We start from the raw sequence: 16,096 nt of genomic DNA, 5'->3' as shown, positions 1-16,096 counted from the left end.
GAAAAGTGTTTCCAAATTTAGACTTGTTCTCCTTCTTCCCATAGAACTGCCATAAGAAGAGCATACCTTGCTAGACCCAAGAGGAGAATGAAAGACATACAGAAAGGAGCTGCCTTAGCTAAGCTGCCCCAGCTAGGCTTAGACTAGAGTAAGTAAACCTTAGTCAACTGAAAGATATTTAAGAAAGCCCAGCCAATTCCCATATGGTGAATAGCCTCTACTATACTATATTAGCGAGTTCCTAAATTTATTTTTTTGGGCTCCAAAATCACTGCAGATGGTGACTGCAGCCATGAAATTAAAAGACGCTTACTCCTTGGAAGGAAAGTTATGATCAACCTAGACAGCATATTCAAAAACAGAGACATTACTTTGCCAACAAAGGTCCGTCTAGTCAAGGCTATGGTTTTTCCTGTGGTCATGTATGGATGTGAGAGTTGGACTGTGAAGAAAGCTGAGCACTGAAGAATATATGCTTTTGAACTGTGGTGTTGGAGAAGACTCTTGAGAGTCCCTTGGACTGCAAGGAGATCCAACCAGTCCATTCTGAAGGAGATCAGCCCTGGGATTTCTTTGGAGGGAATGATGCTAAAGCTGAAACTCCAATACTTTGGCCACCTCATGTGAAGAGTTGACTCATTGGAAAAGACTCTGATGCTGGGAGGGATTGGGGGCAGGAGGAGAAGGGGATGACAGAGGATGAGATGGCTGGATGGCATCACTGACTCGATGGATGTGAGTCTGAGTGAACTCCCGGAGTTGGTGATGGACAGTGAGGCCTAGCATGCTGCGATTCATGGGGTTGCAAAGAGTCGGACACGACTGAGTGACTGAACTTAACTGAACTGGTTCACAACCATGTGAAATAAAAAAATGCTTGTGAGATTTTTGTGGTTGCTTATTATTCAGTAATAACTGACGAGTTCAACAATGTATTTTAGGATATAGTAGAACTTCAACTCATTTTATTTATTTACTAATTTGCAAAAGTAGTTCATAGCTATTCTTGACTATTTACCATGGTTTGCTTAGTAATGTAATTATTTATTTGCATATCTTTTATTTCATCATGATCCAGTCTAATTCTAAGAGATGTTTGACAGCAGAGACTAATTTATTCTTTCTTAGTAGTGTCCACCACAATATCTAGCTCAAACTGTCTTTGCTCATGATGATAATATTTACTCATTGTTGAATTAAACTGAAAAACTAGAAATTAAATTCTTGAGGCATATAGTAAATCCCTACATTCAGTTGAGTTTAGTCACTCAGTTGTGTCTGACTCTTTGCAACCCCATGAACTGCAGCATGCCAGGCCTCCCTGTCCATCACCAACTCCTGGAGTCCACCCAAACCCATGTCCTTTGAGTCAGTGATGCCATCCAACCATCTCATCCTTTGTTGTCCCCTTCTTCTCCTGCCCTCAATCTTTCCCAGTATTAGGGTTTTTGCCAATGAGTCAGCTCTTCGCATCAGGTGGCCAAAGTATTGGAGTTTCAGCTTCAACATCAGTCCTTCCAATGAACACCGAGGACTGATCTCCTTTAGGATGCACTGGTTGGATCTCCTTGCAGTCCAAGGCACTCTCCAACACCACAATTCAAAAGGATCAATTCTTTGGTGCTCAGCTTTCTTTATAATCCAACTCTCACATCCATACATGACCACTGGAAAAACCATAGCCTTGATTAGATGGACATTTGTTGGCAAACTAATGTCTCTGCTTTTTAATATGCTATCTAGGTTGGTCATAACTTTCCTTCCGAGGAGTGTGGCTAAGTTGCTTCAGTCATGTCCGACTCTGTGCGACCCCATGGACTGGAGCCTACTAGGCTTCTCCGTCCATGGGATTCTCCAGGCAAGAACACTGGAGTGGGTTGCCATTTCCGTCTCCAATGCATGAAAGTGGAAAGTGAAAGTGAAGTCGCTCACTTGTGTCTGACTCTTAGCGACCCCATGGACTGCAGCCTACCAGACTCCTCCATCCATGGGATTTTCCGGGCAACAGTACTGGAGTGGGGTGCCATTGCCTTCTCCCTTCCAAGGAGTAAGCATCTTTTAATTTCATGGCTGCAATCACCATCTGCACTGATTTTGGAGCCCAGAAAAATAAAGTCAGCCACTGTTTCCACTGTTTCCCCATCTATTTGCCATGAAGTGATGGGACCGGATGCCGTGATCTTAGTTTTCTGAATGTTGTGCTTTAAGCCAATTTTTTCACTCTCCTCTTTCACTTTCATCAACAGGCTCTTTAGTTCTTCTTCACTTTCTGCCATCAGGGTGGTGTCATCTGTGTATCTGAGGTTATTGATCTTTCTCCTGGCAATCTTGATTCCAGCTTGTGCTTCATCCAGCCCAGCATTTCTCATGATGTACTCTGCATATAAGTTAAATAAGCAGGGTGACAATATGATGTATTGACAATATGATGCCTTGATGTATTCCTTTTCCTATTTGGAACAAGTCTGTTGTTCCATGTCCAGTTCTAACTGTTGCTTCCTGACCTGCATACAGGTTTCTCAGGAGGCAGGTCAAGCAGTCTCATATTCCCATCTCTTGAAGAATTTTCCACAGTTTGTTGTGATCCACACAATCAAAGGCTTTCGCATAGCCAATAAAGCATAAGTAGATGTTTTTCTGGAACTCTCTTGCTTTTTTGATGATCCAAGGGATGTTGGCAATTTGATCTCTGGTTTCTCTGCCTTTTCTGAATCCAGCTTGAACATCTGGAAGTTCACAGTTCATGTACTGTTGAAGCCTGGCTTGGAGAATTTTGAGCATTACTTTACTAGTGTGTGGGATGAGTGTAATGGTGCAGTAGTTTGAACATTCTTTGGGATTGCCTTTCTTTGGGATTGGAATGAAAACTGACTTTTCCCAGCCCTGTGGCCACTGCTGAATTTTCCAAATTTTTTGGTATATTGAGTGCAGCACTTTCACAGCATCATCTATTAGGACTTTATTTAATTTATTTATTTTAATTGGAGTCTAAATACTTTACAATATTGTAGTGGTTTTTGCCATACATTGACATGAATCAGCCATGGGTGTACATCTGTTCCCCATCCTGAAACCCCCTTCCACCTCCCTCCCCATCCCATCCCTCAGGGTCATCACAGTGTAACAGCCCTGAACACCCTGTCTCATGCATCGAACCTGGATCAGTGATCTGTTTCACATATGATAATATACATGTTTCAATGCTATTCTCTCGAATCATCCCACCCTCACCTTCTCTCACAGAGTCCAAAATATTGTTCTATACATCTGTGTCTCTTTTGCTGTCTTGCATATAGGGTCATCGTTACCATCTTTCTAAATTCCTTATATATGCGTTAGTATACTGTATTGGTGTTTTTCTTTCTGACTTCTTTCACTCTATATAATAGGCTCCGGTTTCATCCACCTGTTTAGAACTGATTCAAATTCCATCACCACCACTAGCTTTGTTTATAGTGATGCTTCTTAAGGCCCACTTGACTGCGAATTCCATGATGTCTGGCTCTAGGTGACTCATCACATCATGATTATCCGGGTCATGAAGATCTTCTTTGTATAGTTCTTCTGTGTGTTCTTGTCACCTCTTCTTAATATCTTCTGCTTCCATTAGGTCCATACCATTTCTGTCCTTTATTGTGCCCATCTTTGCATGAAATGTTCCCTTCGCATCTCTAATTTTCTTGAAGAGATCTCTAGTCTTTCCCATTCTACTGTTTTCCTCTATTTCTTTGCATTGACCACTGAGGAAGGCTTTCTTATCTCTCCTTACTATTCTTTGGAACTCTGCATTCAAATGGGTATATCTTTCTTTTTCTCCTTTGCTTTTTGTGTCTTTTCTTTTCTCAGATATTTGTAAGGCCTCCTCAGACAACCATTTTGCCTTTTTTCATATCTTTTTCTTGAGGATGGTCTTGATTACTGCCTCCTGCACAATGTCATGAACCTCTGTCCCTAGTTCTTCAGGCACTCTGTCAATCGGGGCTAATCCCTTGAATCTATTTTTCACTTCCACTGCGTATTTGTAAGGGATTTGATTTGGGTCATACCTGAATGGTCTAGTGGTTTTCACCACTTTCTTCAATTTAAGTCTGAATTTGGTAATACGCAGTTCATGATCTGAGCCACTGTCAGCTGCCAGTCTTGTTTTTCTTGACTACATAGAGCTTCTCCATATTTGGCTGCAAAGAATATAATAAATCTGTTTTTGGTATTGACCATGTGGTGATGTCCATGTTAGAGTCTTCTCTTGTGTTGTTGAACGAGTGTCTTTGCTATGACCAGTATGTTCTCTTGGCAAAATTATGTTAGCCTTTGACTTGCTCATTTTGTACTCCAAAGTCAAAGTTGCCTGTTACTCCATGTATCTCTTGACTTCCTACTTTTGCATTCCAGTCCTCTATAATGAAAGGGACATCTTTTTTGGGTGTTGGTTCTAGAAGGTCTTGTAGGCCTTCATAGAACCATTCAACTTCAGCTTCTTCAGCTTTACTGGTTGGGGCATAGACTTGGATTACTGTGTTTACTGTGTGTAAAGAGTTTACAGCAGGTGGAATATATTGATTCAGTCCTGTAAGTAAGAATGCTTGCAGTTTTTTATGGGGTTTTGGTAACCTCATATGTAATGTGTTTGAAGATTGTCAGAATAGATTCATTTTTTTAAATTTTATTTTATTTAACTTTACAATATTGTATTGGTTTTGCCATATATCAAAATGAATCTGCCACAGGTATACATGTGTTCCCCATCCTGAACCTCCTCCCTCCTCCCTCCCCATACCATCCCTCTGGGTCGTCAAGGGCTTTCCTCATAGGTCAGTTGGTAAAGAATTCTCCTGCAATGCAGGAGACCCTGGATCCATTCCTGGGTTGGGAAGATCCACTGGAGAAGCGATAGGCTACCCACTCCAGTATTCTTGGAGTATTCTTCCCTTCTGGTTCATCTGGTAAAGAATCACCTGTAATGTGGGAGACCTAGGTTTGATCCTTGGGATGGGAAGAGTCCCCTGGAGAGGGAGAGGGGACTCTTCCCCTCTCCAGTATTCTGGCCTGGAGAATTCCATGGACTGTATAGTTATGAGGTCACAAAGAGTCAGATGGGACTGAGTGACTTTCACTTTCACTTCAGAATAGATTCATGATATGTACCTTATGTATTAAAAGTCAAAATTTTTCTGGCTTTGATTTTGCTAGAATTAGGAAAAAAAAGTGGGGCAGAATATCAGGGTCTGGTCATTATCTCACCAACATAATGAGATTATTTTCTTGAGTTTCAATGTATTTTTAATCTTTCTATCTAGATTTGTTAGAACAATATTCCCTTTATTATTTATCACACAGAGATCTTATTGATGGTGCTTTATCTTTTTGCTGCACCTTTCCCTCTTTCCATCTGTTTGTGGGGCATTTTAATTGCCTTTACAGTTCTCCACAATAATTAAATATTTTCAGAGGCAGCCTATGATAGATGGTTCTCCTATTGTGTTTAATCATTCCCATTAAATATTATACTAAAACACAATTATAATTAAACTAAAGAAGAATATATTACATTAGTTTTCATTTAGTTGTGTTGTTGTGAAGTTACTCAGTTGTGTCTGACTCTTTGTAATCCCATGGACTATAGCCTACCAGGCTCCTTCATCCATGGGATTTTCCAGGCAAGAACACTGGAGTGGGTCACCATCTAATTTGTTTGCATTTAATAAAGTTAACCTATTAAATCATTTGTCCAAAGTTTCAAAAACATGGCTCCCAAAAACAAAGGAGTTAAAAAAAATGTAACTAAATTACTAGTGTGATGATAGCATTTTCAAGGCAGTCTAGTCTTGTGTTTTAGGATATGTGAGAAGCATGGAAGTCAATTCCCTAATTTTTATTCAGGGAAACTATTCTCATGACCTTGTGCAGTGCATATGACCTTGTCAAAGTCTCTGAGCATCTGGTTTTTAAAGTTTTTATTTTCCAAACTATTTATCTTACTCTGTACATGGTAAAAGGAGGTATGGATACTCTTTTAATAATGATTCTCTTGGGATATTTACAGTACAATCATTATAAAAGTATATATTAAGATAGAGTCAATATGCCACTCTCCTCCTGTCTCCTGAGCCATGCAAATATATCTGACTTTGTGTAATGAATATAAGTGACCTCTTGAAATTACCTACATCTGACTGGTATATGTGGTGAAACATGGTTGTCTGGCCCACTTTGTCTATTGTGTAAATAAACACTCAATAAATGTTTATTGTATTAAATTTTTACTTTCAGAAAAAGAATTCTCTGACCAGGTATGATTAGATATACCTGGTTACATATATGAGCATTGGCAGGGATTTTTCATAATTGATGCTAAAATTATCTCCAATCAGAAAGCATGTATCTCTTGCTTATTATTCATATAAATCTGAGGAAAAGACATGTCTTGGTAGAAATTATCTCATATTTCCACCTTGAGTTAAAAAGATAGTCTGTGAAGACAGGTACACACAGGCAAATCCAATGATGATTATTGAAATAGTTGAAGGAAAATCCTGTTATTAGGGCTGTTATAAATTTTAGCTATTGACATTAATTAAGAAAAGCAAACAGTATTCTCTTTGTTTTTCTCTCTTCAAAATGGTTGCCATATTGAAAGCACAAGCAGTGGCAGTTTCCTTTGGCTCCCCTTAATCTTCACATCTACCCATATCTTCCAACCATTACTTTTTTCTTGTTTCCATTCTCAATGCAGAATATACCTTACCTACTTTTAAGATTTATCATGAGAAATTCTAACCTGCAGGCCAGGTGCTGATGTTTTGACAGAAAAAAAAAAAAAAAAAAATCAGAATCAAAAACTAGTCAATAAACTGCCACTATCCAAAAACCCAGTACCATGGAATGAAGTAGATTTCAAATCCAAAAGGAAAAGTAACAAGTAAAGGGACAAAATAACAGTGTTCACTATGGATATGAGAATAAGGAGAAATTTTGTTGGAGGAACACTTTCCTCATACTCTTAGTCTCTTGCCTCTTTTGTGAGCTTGAGGACAACTGATTCCATTTCTGTGTTGATGTTCAGAAGAAAGCAGATATGGTGTTCTTCATATGCGTCTACAGGGGGTGTTGCATTGCTGATATTAAATGACAATCCTAGAGGCCTAGAGGCAAGTTACAGAGACCAACAGACTGTAAGAATGATGTAGTCTACCTTCATGCCTCCTAGGCTTCCTGCATGCATGCGTGCTAAGTCGCTTCAGTCCTGTCTGACTTTTTGCAACACTATGAACTGTAGCCTGACAGGCTTCTCTGTCCATGGGATTCTCCAGGCAAGAATACTGGAGTGGGTTGCCATGCCCTCCTCCAGTGGATCTTCCTCACCCAGGGATCAAACCTGCATCTCCTGCTACTCCTGCATTGCAGGAGGATTCTTTACTGCTGAGCCACCAGGGAAGACCTCTTAGGTTTCCTACTACCTCTATTTTCTTAGTTTAACACATTTGCTATGAAGAATGTGTGATATAGAAGATTTTCAATGGTGGAAAAAGTTAAAGTTCTCTATACATTTGGACAGACAATCTGCATATGGGATACTCCATAATGACATGGCTAGAGCCAACCATGTATGTAAAAAGTTAAAATTTTTGTCCACTATCCAATGTTTGGCCCACATTATACCAGTTCTGCCAGTACTTGATAGTATCAGGGAAACGTTCCACTGCCTTCCAGACTCTGTTCCTATTGGCCTCTGAGGCTGCTGGAATATTAGAATACCTCTGTTGATAGTTTAACTCCCTGCCTTAGCAAGGGAACAAATGAATGAGGGCGCTTGTCATAGGAACTCTCGAGGTCCCTCTGCTTAATCTATGCTTCTTCCAAACACTCTATAAGTCACTTGGGGCAATAAGGAAAGACAACTACTTCATTAGATTATTTCTGAATCCATATGGGCCAGAATTTGGGCAAGGTAAATGAATGAGAACATTTGAAAAAGATAGATACATTTGCACAGATGGGACAAGCATTAGAGGGATTCAACTGGCAGCCAAAAGTCCATTTACGTAGATGGTATAGTCAGACAGAATCAGACGATCCAGGGTTTTAATAGGCTCTGATTACTAAGTCCTGTGACCTTGGGTGATGGCTTAACTTCTTTGAGTCTTATCTGTGTTAAATGAGGATAATATGTAGCTCACAGGTTTCTATAAGAAAGAAATGAGATAGAGCATATAGTAAGCATTAAAATAAATGGAATTTAGTTTATCTTAGAACTTAGTATCTGTAGGCTGTGAAAGATGCCAGAACAAGGCAGCAGTCATCTTCAGGGTTATAGGGTGCCTTAAACAGCCTGAATTGACTGAGTGATTGAGAAAGAAGAAGACTTGAAGTTGGAAGGAACAACACAAGCAAGGGAATAATGGTATAATAAAGCGAAGCCTCTTAGATCAGATTTTTGAAAAACAGAGGAGCAAACAATCTCTGTCTTCTGCAGGCAAATCCCAAGAAAAATAAAGGAACTGTTTTAAAATCAGCTCCAGACATTACTTTTTATGTTTACCATTCCTGTTGCTGGAAGCCTGATTAAGTTGGAAGTGCAATCAGTTGTCTTAGGAAATGGTATTAGTGTTAATTAGTATGGTGTGAAACTAGCAGGTTTTGAGTATCAGTGGGGTCAATGGAAATTTTAGTCACTGCAACTTTGAGAGCATCTCTTAAACCATGAAGTGTGAAAACTTTTCCACATATCCCAAATTAAAATAAAATAAAACTATTAAGCACAGAACCAGCTATTAACAGGATTACTGTCCATGATGCTTTCAGAACGTGGCAGGGTCGGGGGGGGGGGCGCGGATGGAGGTACAGAACTACTTAAAGATTACCACTGCTAACCCCAAAGAGAAGGAGAAGGAACATATGATGTATTTCATTATTTGTATACAATCTATGCAGTGTTAGTTCAATTTTTTTCATTATATCCTAAACTGTGCTTTTAGTGTTTTAAAGGCCCTCTGGAATACATTACTGTCCATATTGCTGTCAATAAAGGGATTGTAAGGATATTGTGTTCCTTACAATAATGGAATTGTATCTCCAAATAGCTCCCTATTGGTGCCTGCAATAATCATTAATCACTCTTTTGACTTGAAATTTTGATCGTTCCTGTTAAGTTGCTAATAACTTTGGGAGGGATAACAGTATTAAACTATGAAGTCTTGTTAAACCTTAAGTGAGAATTAATTGATCAGATCTTTCCAACAACAACAACAACAAAAATCTGTTGAAAAGAGATTTTCTAAGAGAGTATACAGGGAACTATCTGGTGGGAGTGGATTTGATTAGAGAGTATTTGGGGCATGCAGAAAGAAGACACTATAGGGATACCTGGAAGATGGTATAAAAGTATTTGTGAGTCAGAAAAATAGCTGGAAGAAGAGGAATAAAGTTTCTTGGGGAAATTTTAGCAAGAGTTTACCATGTCCTGGGAATTAGGTCAAGGACACTCACTTTTTTTTTTTTCCTTATACACTGAAGTTTTATCTAGTCAGCTCTGCCTATAGATCTAGCTATTATTTTAAGAATTTGTTTTCTTATAAATTTTGATTCAATTTCTCTTCATAGTTCTTATATTTGACTTTTCAAGTGTAAGGACCAGTAAAAATAAGACAAAATTCCCTAGTGAACACTGTTAGCCTTCCTTCAGGGAAGGGATTAAACACTATTTGATCAGTTGTATCCTGATGAAAGGGAAACATTGCACTGTAACTTTTTTCTGATTATTCTAAAAGGATCTAGCAAACCCTTCACATCCTCCTGCCTTATGTGTGAAGGTATGAAGATAATTATAGATGTTGCATTCTAGCCAAGGAATACATTTTAGTGAAAACTGAGGCTCAGTAATGAGTTTTTAGAGCAGAAATACTTATCCTACTCTTTCAACCTGTGCTTGTACATTTTGGTGTTAGATAAACAAGAGAGGAATTTTTTGTTTTATAAAACGGACACATGGCAAATCTTACCGTGGGTAAAGATTTCTTTTAAGCTTAGTGTTTTAATGATCAACAGTGGACTTAGAAGTGATTTTATTTTATATAATTTTTCTCTAGAGCATTACATCCCAGTAAATAACAATAAATAAGAAAGATTTAGCTTTGTATGCATGAGAGTAAGACTTTAACCTTAGAATTTCAGCCTTCTGGGCTGTGTTTTCTCACCTGTGACTCTATTTTTTTTTAAATTGAAGTATAGTTGATTTACAATGCTGTGTTAGTTTTCAGGTGTATAGCACAGTGATTCAGTTATATGTACATACATATTTTTTTAAATGCTTTATCCTTATCATCTGTAACTCTTCTATGATTTGTGCTCTACTATACTGTAAGTTCCCCTATCCACAAGTCTCTGGATTAATTAGGATCTGCATATATGAGGTTATAGAAAATCTATACAGCAAATACAGCAAAGTGTGCACTTAGAACACATTAGCTACTCATAACTATGACCTCAGTTTGACTCTTGAAAAGAACATAATTCTGTGCCAATCAGCAACAAAAGAACTTTCCATTGTTTTTTAAAGAGTAAGGTGTTAGAAAAATAAGCATGTTGATGTCAGGAATTATATATGCCATCAAATTCATTTCTGCCAAGTACAGTTATGTATGATTTTAATCATTTGTTTTCAAGTAAATCAGCTTAAAGACTTTGACCCAAGCCTAAAAAGGTAACAGATTATCATTAGCTTTCTGCACCACGTAAGATCTCAGGGGGGAGATGCTAAATGTTGCATAGCTGAAACTGGGGGTCTCTTGACAGCTCGCCAAAACAAAAGCACCTACATGAAAACTCAACTATTATTGTAATCAGAAGTGAATGAACATACTTCTCCTTATGTGGATTTAAATATAATTCAATGAAATCACTTCATATTAAAAGATCTTCTTAAAAAGAATATTTGGGAAACTGAAGGCAATAATAGGGGATGAATGAATTGCATTGAATTTTGCCATGAGGTGATTTCTGTTCAGAGATAAAAATTTGTCATTTAGAATGTAATAACAGGTCTATACTATTTTCTTAATGGTAAAATTTATAGTTCCCTACTCTCAAAGACATGACACTATTTATAATAAAAGAAAATTCCTTTGAGCATATGAAAGTGCTTTATAATAATAATAAGTAAAACTGAAGAATCCACCACTCCCTTGAAAAATGTGGAACTTGTTTTATTGGTTCTGCTACAAGGAAAAAAATATTTTCATAAGTATTGGAGAAATCAGAATTTATGCAAGATAAAAGATATGTCTTTTTTATAATCCTTCTAAATAATGTTAGAGCAAAGACTGGTAGGGCTGTGTAATTATTTTGCTGCCATAAGAAGATTAACATATAATCTTAATTATATTTCAACCTGGTTATTTATTTGAGTGAGCACATATCTTTGGGAGAGGCATCTAGTGAAGTGAGGGGGGAGGTAGACACTTGCTTAGATAGTTATATGTCCAGATACAGTCCTGGTGACCAATGTGGTGAGAACCAGATTTCATCTCATTCATCTGATTATAAAATATGACAGTATTATTAAATGAATGCTATTCATGTACAAAATTTGGTATGATATGCATAATGATTTTATGTGCACCTGAGACTGCTTTCTTAAAATGATGTTTTGTATACATGTATTATCATTTCCGGGAGATCTCAAGTCACTGAAATAGAGAAAAGATCTCATTATCTCTATTTAATAGCATATTTTTAATATTAAAATGGAGAAACTATTTCTGACAAGTTACAGCATATCTATTTAGGTGGCTCTAAATTCTACATTTTCAGCTTAGACCTCTCCTCAGAATTTCAGTTCGGTGTGGCCAAATGTCTACTGGGTATCTCTGCATATCCCACTGGTCCCTTAAATCAACATGTCCAAGTCCAACATGGAAACCATGCTTCTTTGCCCAAGCTTTGCCATGTCTCCCAGGTCTCTACATACTCACCCTTTCCCTTAGGTCCACCTGTAGTGGAAATATAGACTTTCATATTAAATTTGAAACCACTTCCTAATAATTCTATCTCCTTAATAATAATAAGCATTTTTCATATATGGCACCTCCTTTACCATGACCACATTGTCCCTGAGTAGTTTTGTCTTCTTTCATACCATTCACTTATCAGCATTTTTTAAATTTTATTCCAAAACAGTTCTTTGGGAAGGGCCCCATGTATCCAACGAGACACATTTTTTGGAGTGTTTAGAGGAAAAATGAATGAAAAGACATGATGTCTGGCTTAGGCTGGGAGAAGTGGCACATTGTGGGCTCTGCACTAATCCAGATCGGGGGACTAGTCCTAGGAAGGTCACTTCGTCAGTTCATGAACTTGAGAAATTTGCAAGTTATCCATCCATAAATGGAGTGCTAAATCTGATCCTGCATGAATTCTGGAATGCATGTTCTACATATAAAGCAGTGGCATACTGATTAAGTATTGGTTTGTAATAAGTGGAAGTTACGATTACTATGAACCCCTCAAATACCACCTTCCCATCTGAGTTAACTTTTAATCCAGGAGAGAACAGAGAATATGCAGTGAATTAGGACAAAAGAAACAAATATTCTTAAATGAGCTAAATAAATCAAAGTATTTTTTATTTTTCCTAAAATAAAGTTTAAAAGAAAGAGGGTAAACCACAACTTAAAGACTTTTTACTCTATTGTTTTCTCCATTTTCTTTATGATTCTCAAAAGTTTCTGTAGTCTTCTTTCAAATTAGCATGAAAATCACTCTTGCAGTGCTATGTTACCTACTTTCAGATCATAAAGACAATATAGATGGCTCCTGAATTTCTTTTATATCTAACAAAACTGTACCTTTAAAACTTTTAAAACAGCAATGAACGTAACAGCAGTATCATTACCAAATTAATACTCTGAGGAAAAACAACCTCTTAGAAGTAAAAATATTTGAAAAAAAAATGAAACAAATAATATGTAGAAGTTACTCTTGTGAAACAGAAAGAGAAATGTGATTGAAAGAAATGTGATGTAACCCCCACTACCATGCACTCTTTAGAAGCTTGACTAGTCTTCAAGAAAAATTCTCTTCTAATGTCATGTTATCTTGTTTTCATTCAATATATTCAGTACTTTCAGTGTGTTTTACAAATACACAAACTTTTAAAACATTAAAACAGCTGAAAACTATGATTTATATGATTCATACATTTGAATTCTGAAGCACAATAAACCTTATCAAAAGTAAGAACATTTGAAAATACTAAACACCTCCTTCACCTCTTTACATTTCTAATTTAAATCGTCGTTCATTAGGTATTTCTCATGTGAATACAAGAAAACAGATATATATTTTGTTAAAACAAACTAGACCTAAACTCGCTTACCATTTAAACTGCAAGAAGATATGGGTTTTGTTCCCTCCACCCCTACTACTCTGCACTATTTAGAAGCTTCACTGCTCTCTTTCAACACAAACGGAACAAAGTGCCCTGCCCCCCTCCCTAGATATGGGAGGAGCTGCAGGACTTGGCCCTGGAAGGGGCACTGGCCTCAGCCTTGGTTGGAGCCCTGTCCGCACCTCTCAGCCCTGATCCCTCCGCCTGATCTCTCAGAGCCTCGTCATACAGGTCTGGGAAGGAACTAGGGACCCTACGTTGAACTTGGCTAGAACCTCCAGTACCTTCATCTTACTGGTCTCAAAACAAGCTCTCAGGCCCCACAGGAACTCGTAGCACAGAGGATCACTATTGGGTACCCTGTGGAAGTTCAGGTACTCCTTCTGCACCAGATCTTTGGTGATGAGCCTTCTGGGCTCCCCAAAGATGCAGTGCCTCCTCCCAGCATAGACCCCCAACATACTGAGGAATTCCCAGATCTCCTCCTCATTGGCGCGGTTACCATTCATGAAGATGACCCCCAGGAGCACCATGAGGAGACGGGACTTGGGCAGTGCCCCCTCATCACGTGGACAATCGTTTCCCCCGAAGTTGAGCTTCCTGATGAGGGTGTAGATGTTCCCTCTATGGTCGACTTCCTTCATCTCCAGGCCAAAGACCAGCTCCATGTGCTCACGGACTGAACTGAGGATCTCAGGGAAGTGCTGCCTGTACTTCCTGCTGACGATTTTCATCAGGGCATTCTGCGTAATGGGCTCCTTCTTGGTGTACTTCTCCAGCAGGAACTCCACAAGTATCCTGGCCTTCCTGGCCAGAAGATCTTTGCGAGGGCTCTGAGTGGCAGGGGCTGCCTGGAAGGCACCTGCACTTCCCTCCTCGGGGCCCTGGGCACCTTCACCAGATCCTGCACATGAAGGCCCTGCATCAGGAGAGCTAGGGACCATGGCTCCCTGAAGCTCCTGGCGCTCGCCAGCAGTAGGGGAGCTCCGGGGAGAACCCTGAGGGGCAGAAGAGGGGGAGGATGAGCACTGCTCCTTTGGGGCTTCAGCAGCACTGGCCTGGGCCTCCTGAGTGTCCCCCCGGACCTGGTGGCGTTTCCCACGGGCATGGGACTTGCTCTTGTGCCTCCGAGGCATGGTGACAGCAGGTCAGGGACCGCAGGTGGGAGTGCGGGCAGGAAAGCAGGCAGGAAGGCACCTGGAGGAGGGACAAGGACATGCTGTGAGAACCTTCAGTGAGGAGAGTCCTCCCTGGCTTGAATGGTAGCCGCCTCTGAGGGGTCCTCGAGGCCAGTGCTCTAGGACCCACAGGGCTCCTGTTCTCCTGGTCAGCCTGTCCCCTGAGACCACTGAGTAGCAATGGAGAGTGAGCCCTGGGGCACAGCAGACAGTCCTGCCTGGGAGTTAAAAGGGGGACCAGTGGGGGCTGGCAGGAGAGGCAGGTCCTCTCAGCTGACATTCAGAGTCAGGATGAAAACTGGTGCGAGACACCCCCATATCCAACGCCCCCTCTCCCGGACCCAGCCTGTTCCCTCTCCTGTGTGAAATTGATGCTGCCACCTTCCCTGTCACCCCAGACGAGGAGAGGAGGGCATACTCAGCCCCTCACTGAAGGGTCCCAGGACCTTCCCTTCTGCTGTCTCATGGCTGCCCCTTCACAACAAGGCTCCAAGCTCTCTTCTCAGACCGCCATTCCCCTTCCCGATGTTTGGCCGGGGGAAAGTGCTGAGTAGAGGGGAGGTTCCTGAGTCGCCCGTTTGTCGGGGAGGATGGCCCTCATCCTGACTCTTCCCTAACCCTGACATCCTCACTCTACTGACCAGCTGCCAGCCCCTCAGACCAAAGTCCCCTCTTCTCCAAGTGTCCCGTGTCCGAGGTGGCAGTGAGGGAGCCCCTCAGCCGGATAATCCGCAGCCAAATTGCGGTGAGTGGGGGTTACACATGGCTGCCGTTCTGGTGTATGGAGGCCCTCAGTCCCCCAGAGGGTCCCTCCTTCACTCAACAGGGCTCGTGGCTCTTCCTCTACTGAGCGGAGCTGGGGTCCAGCAGAGCCTGACCGAGGCATTCTTTCCCGAGACCCCCTAGGGGTTAGTGGATGGTCTTGGGGCCTAAGAGCTAGGCTGGATCCTCCGGTCTGAGTGCAGGGGTAGGGTGGCTGGAGGCTGTGTAGCCCCCTCTTTTCAGAGGGAAAAGAAAATGGGGGTACAGAAACGTGTCCCTGCATTCGTAACTCACGTCACCTCCAATCTTGACACCCGACGACACTTGGGACTGCTCCCTCTGGCCACTGTCAACGGCAGTTCTCAGAGACAGCGGCACTGTCAAGGATGGCGTCACTCCCCCAGCATGCTTAGGAGGACGTCACTTCCTGTCATGGGCATCTGGGCTCCAGGAGGACAGCAAGGGTGGGACCTGGACAGGCCGGGTTCTGGGGGAGCCTCTCACAGGATTGGCACGTGGACTTTCCCTTGACTCTTAAGGGGTCCTGGGACGTCCCTGTCCTGAACTGTCAGCTGGCTCACTCCATGCATCTCACTTGTGTCAGCACTCCCAACAGGAAGAATTGGGGAGCCCAAGCCTAACAGCCTTCCTGGAGCCCATGAGACCAACACCGAAGGCTCTCTTGGGCTCTCTTTGCTATAGTAAGCGATGCTCTGTCGTTTTCCATGCCTTGCCTTAACCCCTGTAGATGCTGGGATAAGTCCCATCTGCT

The 16,096-nt window shown here is 40.9% G+C and overlaps 1 protein-coding gene across 1 annotated transcript; it reads right to left on the bottom strand.

The window, feature by feature from the left end:
- Positions 1-13,596: 13,596 nt before the first annotated feature.
- Positions 13,597-14,520, bottom strand: LOC615101 (melanoma-associated antigen B17-like). Its single transcript, XM_003588122.1, has one exon. It carries the CDS (start codon positions 14,518-14,520, stop codon positions 13,597-13,599), a length of 924 nt encoding a protein of 307 aa, XP_003588170.1.
- Positions 14,521-16,096: the final 1,576 nt, after the last annotated feature.

The sequence above is a fragment of the Bos taurus genome, chromosome X, assembly GCF_002263795.3.
Source record: "Bos taurus isolate L1 Dominette 01449 registration number 42190680 breed Hereford chromosome X, ARS-UCD2.0, whole genome shotgun sequence".
Lineage (NCBI taxonomy): Eukaryota > Metazoa > Chordata > Mammalia > Artiodactyla > Bovidae > Bos > Bos taurus.
This window is presented reverse-complemented; position numbering and strand designations above follow the sequence as displayed.